The sequence below is a fragment of the Orycteropus afer genome, unplaced genomic scaffold (assembly GCF_000298275.1).
Source record: "Orycteropus afer afer isolate SDZICR_OR568_19922 unplaced genomic scaffold, OryAfe1.0 scaffold00215, whole genome shotgun sequence".
Lineage (NCBI taxonomy): Eukaryota > Metazoa > Chordata > Mammalia > Tubulidentata > Orycteropodidae > Orycteropus > Orycteropus afer.
The window spans coordinates 625,829-635,837 of NW_006921802.1; the positions used below are offsets into that span (position 1 = coordinate 625,829).

Genomic DNA, 10,009 nt, shown 5'->3' on the forward strand with positions numbered 1-10,009 from the left:
CCTGGGGCTGACTGCTCTTCTGTCCGGGTTCAAGGCTTTTATCCCCTTTCTCACCTGTAAGCCTGGGGCTCAAGGCTTTTATCCCCTTCCCTGCTCTTCTGGCCTGCTACTCTGGCATCCCTGCGTTGTCTCTCCTCACCTGTAAGCCTGGGGCTGACTCTTACAATACATAAAAATATCATTTTGTCTGAGGTCACCAGATTTGAAGGAAATTTCTGTATGTTTTAGGAAATATATTAACATGTCAAATATATCATTGCTCAGAATATACGTCCATGCTCACAAAAGGATTCTGAAACTCCCTTCTGACTGTTAGTCCCTCAGTAAACTGAACTCTTAATGGTAGAACTGTGTATTCAGTAAGAGACCAACTTTGTTCTGAAAGGCAGCTAAGGCCAACAAGTTCCTCCTGCTGTTCATTCCCCTTTCTGCTTTACATACCAATGAATAAAAATGTGACGACCACTATAGATGCAATTCCCGTAGAACAACTTTAGTTCATGTGAGTATAAAGTACTAAATTTTTGGAAAGATTAAGCATCTCTAGCATTTGAGGAGAGTCACTAAATGTGAACTTACCAAAAGTTCAAGTAAAAAGAGGCCCATTCTTTTTAATATCTGAACCCAGTTACTTAAGAAATCTGGAAGAGTTCTGAAGAGAAGCTGCTAGCTTGGGGTCAGAGTTGAGGATGGAGAAGAGGAGAGTGGCAAAAAGGAAATTTTGTTTTCACATAATGTAAAAATGACTACTACTACTGATATCCTTTGAAGTGCTAAAAATTTAGATATGAAAATATAAGGATAGAAATATGTTGTTAAAATATAAATAATTGTACCAGATACTCTATTCAGTATGAAATCAAACATTGAAAAAACAGAAAACAATAACTTACAGCATTTGCAAGTATCCCCAGCCCATCATAATACATTACTCCTAGCTGGTAAATTGCTTGATGATCCTTCTCCTTGATTTCTTCAAACTGTTCTAATGCTTCTTCATACCATCCCTATAAACCCCCAGAAAATATTATTTTTATGATGATTTTGAGCTAATCCCAACCAAATATTTAATTCCCATCTAAATGTGAGTTAGTAGTACATAAAAAAATGACAGACAATATCAACTTTATGGAATTTGCAAGTAAGTCATTGACAACAGTCAAACAGCAGAACATCAATTAAATCAATCTAAATATGGGAGCTCTGGTAGCATAGTGGCTAAGACACTTGCCTGCAAACCAGACGGCTGGCGGTTCAAACCCCCCAGCCATTCCTCGGAAGGAAGGTTGGGCAATCCTACTTCTGAAGTGATACTGCCTCGGAAACCCAAGGAGGGGTCGCTATGAGTTGGGTTTGACTCGACGGCACATAACAACAACGACAACAACAAATATGGCAACTGAAGAGAGTGATTATGAGGACTCTGGTGAGACTCTCTTAGGCTTTCCTCTCTCATACTCTTGGCTTTTGCCGAACTCTCCCAAAGTGATAGCCCAGCCCTTTTTCTGCTCAATCTAGCTTGCCTTATCACCCACCACAGCTGAAGTCTAAGAAACTCCAGAGTGGGGGCCAAAGACTCAGAGAAAATGTGAACATTAGGAAATTTATGTGTCATGTTCTTTAGCTTTGTCCTTTTCTGGCTAGGGAGAAAACATGGAAAAACAAACATGTGATTCCCTATAATTATCTTCCTCCCATACTTCCTATCAAAATCGATGCATCATATGTTATTTTTGTAAGGCTCCTAAACAGTTAGAAGAGACTGAAAACAAATATGCTAAGGTGTAAGGGACTAATATGAGGTTTATATCTTAACCCATCATGGAAATGTCTTACGCTAAAGAACACGTGACTTGTAATGGTGGAAAGAAAGTTGTTCACTGAGTTGGATTGTCATTCCTAGAAAGAACAGACTAGAGAAATATAACTTTTGGAAAACACAAAAACAAATGAATTGCTCTTTTCAACAGAGTGATAAATATTAATCAAAACTGCATCAAAATACCAACAAAAATCTATTTAAGTAAACATGTAACAATGAGACAGTATATTATGAATTAATGACTAAATGAATGAGTTTTTAAAACTCATTTCTTCTGGACAATGTTTGCCTAATTGTGAGAGCACTGGAAAAGTTAGAGAGAAAGGAAATCCTCTTAGTTTTCATAATTTAAAATACCATATAAAAAGCTGCTGCCATTGAGTCAATTCTGAGTCATAGCAACCCTATAGGACAGAGTAGAACTGCCCCATAGGGTTCCCAAGGCTATAAATCTTTACAGAAACAGACTGTTTCATCTTTCTCCATGGAGTGGCTGGTGGGTTCTAACTGCCAATCTTTTTGCTAGCAGCCGAATGCCTTAAGCACTGCACCACCAGAGCTTCTTAAATACCACATGCATGCTGACAAATCTCAAATACATACCTTCAACTCAAACTTCTCCTTTGAGATCTGTTGTTGTTGTTATTATGTGCTGTCGAGTCAGACCGGACTCATAGCGATCCCCTCCTTGGGTTTCCGAGGCAGTATCACTACGGAAGTAGACTGCCCCATCTTCCTTCCGACGAGTGGCTGGTGGGTTTGAACCGCCAGCCTTCTGGTTAGCATTCAAGTGCCTTAGGCACTATGCTACCAGGGCTCCCTCTTACATAATAAGTTTCCACTTTGAAACATGTCTACTTAGATGGCTAATAGGCATCTCAAACCTAATATGGCCAAAAACTGAACTCTTGGTCTTCCCCTCAAAACTCATTTCTTCCTACTTCTCTATTTTTCAGTCTATGACGTCATTATTTCATCACCATTTTAAAGAAACCCAGTACCCAGCTCCACTGCCACCACTGTGGTCAAGGCCATTCTTTCTTGACTAAACTAGTATGGCAACCTAAAGAGATCTTGTTTCCATTCTTGCCCTTTAATTTGTCCATCATATAGTCAAACAATTAAATGGATTCCTACTACATTTTAAACATAATACATCTAGAGTCATTCTCCGCCCTGCTTTTTTACCACATTGATCTCCTTTACTTTCTAGAGGTCACATAGCCCTTTTTCATTCTGAAACTTTGCATTTGCTGTTCCCTTTACCTGGAATGCTCCTCCACTTGACTGTTTGCATTGCTCATTTCCTTTTCTTCAAGTTTTGGTTTCTACAATAGGCTTTTCTACCCTACCTTTAAGTTATTCTCTATCACAACACTCAGTTCATTGCTTTCCTAGTACTTTATTTATAATTATATATTAATCTATTTTGTTCCTCCCACTAGACTGTAAGCTTTATGAAATGGGGATCATTCTAATTACCTCATTACTATATATAGATTCTTATACTAGGCACTGAAAATATATTTTCATAATAGCAAACAATTATATAGCACTTATTAGTTGCCTAAAGCATTTAGCAGCTAACCAAAAGTCAGTGGTTCAAACCACCAGCCACTCTGTGGGAGTAAGATGAGTCTTCTGTAAAAATTTATGGTCTTGAAAATCCTGTGGGGGCAGTTCTACTCTGTCCTATATATAGGGTAGCTATGAATTGGAATTAACTCAATGTCAGTGCTTTTTTTTGTGTGTGTGGTTGTTCTTTAGTTGTTTAGTTGCCAGACCCTGCAATTCACACATTAATCTTCATAATATCTCTGAGACACATATTATTATTTTCTTTTTTTTGGATGAGGAAACTGAGGCACCAAGAAATATTTATGCCCAAGGATACACAGTTAACAAGCTATAGAGCCATATTTAAACTCATGCTTAAGTGGTAGTTAAGATTGTGTGTCAACTTGACTGAGCCTAGTTTTGAATGGCTGGGCAGCTTGATGTAGTTATTCCCTATGATGAGACAGGTAATCAACTCCCTGGTAGAATCTACTGTGAACAGCTGAGTAGCTGCTTTAGGGATGCAGTCTGCTTCCCATATATAAGAAGCAGCTTTGAGGAAGATCTCTAACTTTTGGCATTACCCTGCACGTAGCCAAGTTATTGATCAGCAACCTGCCATGTTGTCCGCCAGTCTTGGAACTATTTCTGGACTTGAACTAGTGATCTGCCAGGTTGCTTGACAATCTTGGAACAATGCCATTTTATTTTGTCGACCTTGGGTTTATCAGCCTCAGCACCCAGCAGCTGTCTGAGTTATGAGAAGCCTCCAGTTTCAGTGGGCTGGGAGTGAGAGGTAAAGCTAAAACCTAAGGTTGAGGGACTTTCACCCAGTCCCTAGAGCTGGTACTTTGAACTTGGACTTCTAGCTTCCTAAATTGTAAGAGAATAAACTCCTTTTGTTAAAGTCATACTAACTAAAGCAGCATTAGAGGACTAAAACACTCAAAATAAGAGGTCATGCTCTTAAGCACTATGCTATGCTATCTTCAGGGAGCTCTGGTAGCATAGTGTCTAAGGCACTTGACTGTTAACCAGAAGGCTGGCGGTTCAAACCCACCAGCCACTCCTCAGAAGGAAGATGGGGCAATCTACTTCCATAGTGATACTGCCTCAGAAACCCAAGGAGGGGTCGCTATGAATCAGGTCTGACTCGATGGCACATAACAACAACAACATGCTATCTTCATAGTGATGGGAGCGTGACAAGTCCTCAACAAATACTTGTTGCCAAAATAAATGAATGAGCCATCAAAGGTTAGAGTATAAGTGGGATAGAGGTGAATAGCTGCCCAAATGTTCTATGGATGGTGAAAGACTGGGGATACTTGTCCCTTTTCAGATCTTCCTTTGGAGTTCAATGAAGATTTGAAGCTCTGTTACCAAAGTTGGGATGATAGCTTGCATAGTTCCTGCTAGACCTACTTCTCAGGACATCCCAGCATCATACAGATTAAAAGAGGGCAATTCCTTTCTCACTGTGTATAAACCAAACAACTAAACCCACTGACATTGAGTTGATTCCAACTCATAGTGAATCCCATTGGGTTATTTATTTATTAGTTTTTCTTCCCATTGGGTTTCCAAGGCAGTTAATCTATATGAGAGTAGATTGCCCTATCTTCCTTCCATGGAGTGCCTGGTGGGTTTGAACTGTCAACCTTCTGGTTAGCAGTCAAATACTTTAAGCATGGTGCCACCAGAGCTCCTTCTCACTGTGGAACATGTAAATTACTTTCAGTTCTAGATAAGTATCAGGGTCTTCAATTATTATTAAGATGAAATATTTTACAAATAATATTAAACATTTTGAACAAAAAACTCTAAAAACTTGGATTTCTACTTTATAATGTGAAAATGTACCTTATAGCAAAATTATTCCAATAAACAGCATTCATTAGAATAACTTCTAATAAGAAATGTCAGACATCTCCTTACACTGGTACCAGCATATCATACTTAAAGCTACAACCATAATCTATGTAATTTGACAGAATTTCCCTTGTTTAACAACGTAAGGAAAATTTGCTATGAGGACCTCACAACGGCATTATAGGAAATGAAAACAAAGAAATGATACCTCTTCAAAATAGAGTTGACCTCGTAGGAAATATGCCAGAGAATCCCCTCTTCTTATTCTTTCCTTCAAGATCTGCAATGCCTTATCCACCAAATTAGCATGGGTATAATGATCTGATTTTAAAACAGGCAAAGTAATTCCACATTTAACCATACAATATGAATGTTCCTTCTTGAAATAATAAATTACATAAAATTCATCTGACTCTGTTAATATTAGTTTCCTTCCTAAAACTGGCCTTCTTAGCTCAAGGAAAAGGCATTAGACTAGATAAGTTCAAGGTCTGCCACCAAGGTGAGGGAAACATTTTCAAATAAGTCTTCTGAACCCCCAGAGAAATCTATGGAAGTGTTTTCTTCAGAAGGTGTGAGGACTTTTGGCACCAGTAAAAAATTTTATTCCACCTACACTTGAGTATTCATCTTTTCTGAATGTATCTTGTCTCCATGTCTTTGCTCATACTATTTCCTTGACTTAGAATTTCTTCCTACTAATCTTCAAAGTCCAACCTAATCTATACCATTTAATTAAACTTTTGTTAAACTACAATGATCTCTCTTCCTTTAAAATTTCCTATAGCAAATATTGTCTGCTGTCATTCACTTGGTGCCTATCACATAATCCTTGTGCTATTAGTTGTTGCCTTTAAATTAAAATGTAAATTCCTTGAGAATATAGCTAACTTCTTACATGTTACATTCTTCACAGTACCTACCACTTTGCCTTGTATAATAAAGAAATCTTTGCTCATCAGTTTTCAAAGTAACCCTGTTTGCTGCCAGGCAAGAACCTGAGCAATGAGTTGAAATCTAAGCATAGGTTTTTCTGTGGGCAAAGCTGACCTGTAGTTAGTTAAATTCTTAGTTTTAGCCTTAATGAGAGCTACCTTATACTGACTTAACCACCCTCAATGTAGTTTTTAAAAGGCTTCTATGGAAAAATAGTAAAGCATGGTACTGTTCTCATTAATAAAGGTGACATCTGGTGTCTCTTTTCAAGAAGGCTGTCCTTAGGTGCCAAAAGTAAAATAGGGTCAGAATCTAATTGTAAAACCTCTTCATTGATAATTTCTGACCAGATAAAAAAGTAGTAATTTCATAGATTCTTGTAAGAAAACTGTCAAGGACTGAAAAATTAACTACTGCCTTGACAGCAATAAGATTCATATTTCTTATCTCATTTGCTCTAGCATACATAATTAACTTTGGGTGAAAATATTTTCCAAAGGAAGATTAAATATAAGAATTTGTACCAAGTTTTTCCTTTCTCCATTTTTGGTTCTTAAGAGCATACTGGGTTATGATAGAGGTATATAATGGGTTTGTGGGCAACTTTTCACTTGTCAACTTCATCCTGTTTCCACAATATGTATTCTGTAAACAAGAATAAAATATAAGATGGTTAGAAATATCTTCCTCCAGAGAAGTGTGAAAAGTAACTCCACTCTAACTTGGCACTCATTATAAAATGGATACCTCTTCATGGTCTAGGATAGGAACTGTGAGCTACCAGCTTTGGGATACAAATAGTCTTTTCTAGAAAGCCAGGACTCTCCAAAGCTATGTGAGGTCTATAGCCATCCTCTATGCCTGTTTCCATAGCATTAAATTAATGCTGAGACTTGTTTGAAAGTCCTCTCTGGCTGTGAGTTCATGTGCTGCATTGGGTATTATCACCCTCCCCAACTACTGCGACTAGTGGGAATTGGTGACATTGCTTATAGATTCAGTACTTGTGCACCGGTATCTTCCTGTTGCCTTGTAACTGAAGCTCATCAAATTAAAACATTTGTCTATTTTACCTGGGAATATACTTTTTTTTAGTTCTGTTGCTCAGTTTCATCTTCCCATCTATATCGGATCGCCATGTTATAAGATGGATCACAGACGAATGGTAAATCAGAGCCTTCATATAAAATGTAGAGGCCACCTCATTTGGGATGAAAGAGTCCAGGATGGCCTAGGCTGAGGGTAGTGAGACAGCAAACTCAGTTGTTGCTATGTTTTTTTTGTTGACTCCTTGGCATTCTACTGTTACAGCTTTCACCAATCAGAAACAAGCTTCCAATAAAGGTTCCTGATTGGTGGCCAAGAAGAGAACACAAGAGACCCTTCCTGTGATTGGAAAGCAACATTTATGTAATTTCGTGATACTATTTTGGACAATAAAATGCCTCATTAATGAGAATGAAATTCAGAAAAGGTAGATAATTTGGTATACTTAGAAAAAATTACAGAACTATTTTTGTAATTTTGGAACACTCATTTAATTTTCTTAAGAGTCAAGTTCTTCATTTTTAGTTTGGATGAGTAATTTGACCTAGAGGATTTCAAAATGTCCTTTCCTAGCATAAGATTATTTTATTATGATGTGTTGTTGTTAGGTGCCATCAAGTCTTCTCTGACTCATAGTTACCTTACATACAACAGAACAAAACACTATCCGGTCCTGTGCCAGCCTCATGATTCCTGCTATACCTGAGGCCATCCATGCAGCACTGTGTCAATCCATCTTGTTGAGGGCCTTCCCCTTTTTCATTGACCCTCGACTTTACCAAGCATGATTTCCTTCTTCAGAGAATGGTCCCTTCTGTCCTGTATTACTGTATATGATTAGAAAAATCTTAAGTTTGCATTGTTGTTGTTGTTGTGTGCCGTCGAGTCAGACCTGACTCATAGCGACCCCTCCTTGCGATTCCGAGACAGTATCACTAGGAAGTAGATTGCCCCATCTTCTTTCCGAGGAGTGGCTGGTGGGTTTGAACCGCCAGCCTTCTGGTTAGGAATCAAATGCTTTAGGCACTACACTACCAGAGCTCCCAAGTTTGCATTAGTGAATATAAAAGTTAAAGAAGCTCTAGTAGCGTAGTGCCTAAGACATTTGACTGCTAACCAGAAGTTTGGACCACCAGCCACTCCTCGGCAGGAAGGTTGAGAGATCTACTTCCCTAGTAATACCACCTGGGAAACCCAAGTAGGGGTCGCTGTGAGTCGGATCTGACTCAGGGCAATGAGTTGTTTTTTTTTTTTTTTTGAAATGAGCTTTAACAGGTGCTCTAGTGGTGCAGTGGTTAAAGCATTCAGCTGTTAACCCAGAAGTCAGCGGGTTCGAACTCACCAACCACTCTGCTGGAGAAAGATGATACAGTCTGCTTCCATAAAGATTTACAGCCTTGGAAACCCTACGGGGAGTTCTATTCTTCCTATAGGGTCACTATGAGTCAGAATCCACTCCATGGCAGTGGATTTGGCTTTTTCTGAAATGAGCTTTACGGTGAACCTATACTAGGTAAGGTCTTCAGAAGAAAAAAAAAAAATCCAAATAGAATGATGTAAATAGCATCACCAGTTATTACTCAGAAAATGAATGTAGAGGTTTTTTTTTTTTTTTTTTTTTTTTTTACTGAAGTTTTTACTGAAGCACCCAATGTGCTATCCAAAAAGGCTGCCTTTTGATCTCATATGACTGATTTTTCAATGAGTGCATATCTTCCTGCTTTTATTCTTTGCCTTATATAATTTGTTAATCATTTGGCTGAAAGTTGAGCATTGGGGGGAAGAGTTCAATCCCCAGCTTGAAGAATGTCTGAGGTCCATCATGTCAGTGGTTCCACTACTCTGTCTCAGACCAGTAAGTTTCATCTTTTATTATTATTATTATTATTTATTTATGATTTTGAGTTTTGTTCCACATTTTCCTTCACTCTGTCTGGGACCTTTTATTGTGATCCCTTTCAGAGCAGTCAACAGTGTTAGCCAGGTATCATCTAGTTCTTCTGGTCTCAGAGTCATGGAAGCTGGGGTTCACATGGTCCAGTAGTCCTTTGGACTAATTGATTCTTTATATCTTTGATTGTCTTCACTCTAATTGGCTCCAGATAGGAGAGACCAATAGTTGCACATTAGATGGCTGCTGGCAAGTTGTTTTTTTTTTTTTTAATTTTTTTTTTGATTGTGATTTGGGTGAAGATTTACAGAGCAAATTCACTTTCCATACAGTAAGTAGTTCACATATACTTTGTCTCATGTCATTGACCACAGTTTACCACAATGCAATAGCTCCCCTCCCACTTTCCTTTTTTTTTTCTATTTTATAATTTATTTTTGTTGTTGAGAATATACACAGCAGAACATACACTAATTCAACAATTTCTATATGCACAATTTGATGATATTGATTACTTTAAATTGTGTAACAATTCTCACCCTTCTTTTCCAAATTGTTCTTCCTCTATTAACACAAACTCACTGTTCCTAAGTTTCCTATCTAATCTTTCTTTTGGGGGGGGACATCTTTTTTGTTTTTATTGTGATTTGGGTGAAGATTTACAGAGCAAATTCACTTTCCATACAGCTGTTCACACATACTTTGTCTCATGTCATTGACCACAGTTTACCACAATGCAACAGCTCCCCTCCCACTTCCTCCCCATAGTAACCTCTTCCCAGTGTCCCTCCCTCCATACACTCCTGCCCCTTGAGCTGTCTCCCTGTGCATAAGCAGCCCTTCTTTCTCCCATGATTGTTCTCTCCAAGGAGTGTATCTACCTC

General features: G+C 38.3%; 1 protein-coding gene across 1 annotated transcript in view; it reads right to left on the reverse strand.

The window, feature by feature from the left end:
- LOC103203383 (LRP2 binding protein) overlaps positions 1-6,826 on the reverse strand; it is a 33,029-nt gene extending 26,203 nt beyond the window's left edge. Inside the window, exons 1-3 of the mRNA XM_007948370.1 lie at positions 6,712-6,826; positions 5,460-5,572; positions 894-1,007 (exon numbers count right to left, since the gene is read on the reverse strand). Of these exons, the coding sequence (XP_007946561.1) occupies positions 894-1,007; positions 5,460-5,572; positions 6,712-6,811 (327 nt within the window). The 5' untranslated portion in view covers positions 6,812-6,826. The remainder of the gene's footprint in view (positions 1-893; positions 1,008-5,459; positions 5,573-6,711) is intronic.
- Between the last annotated feature and the right edge of the window lie 3,183 nt (positions 6,827-10,009).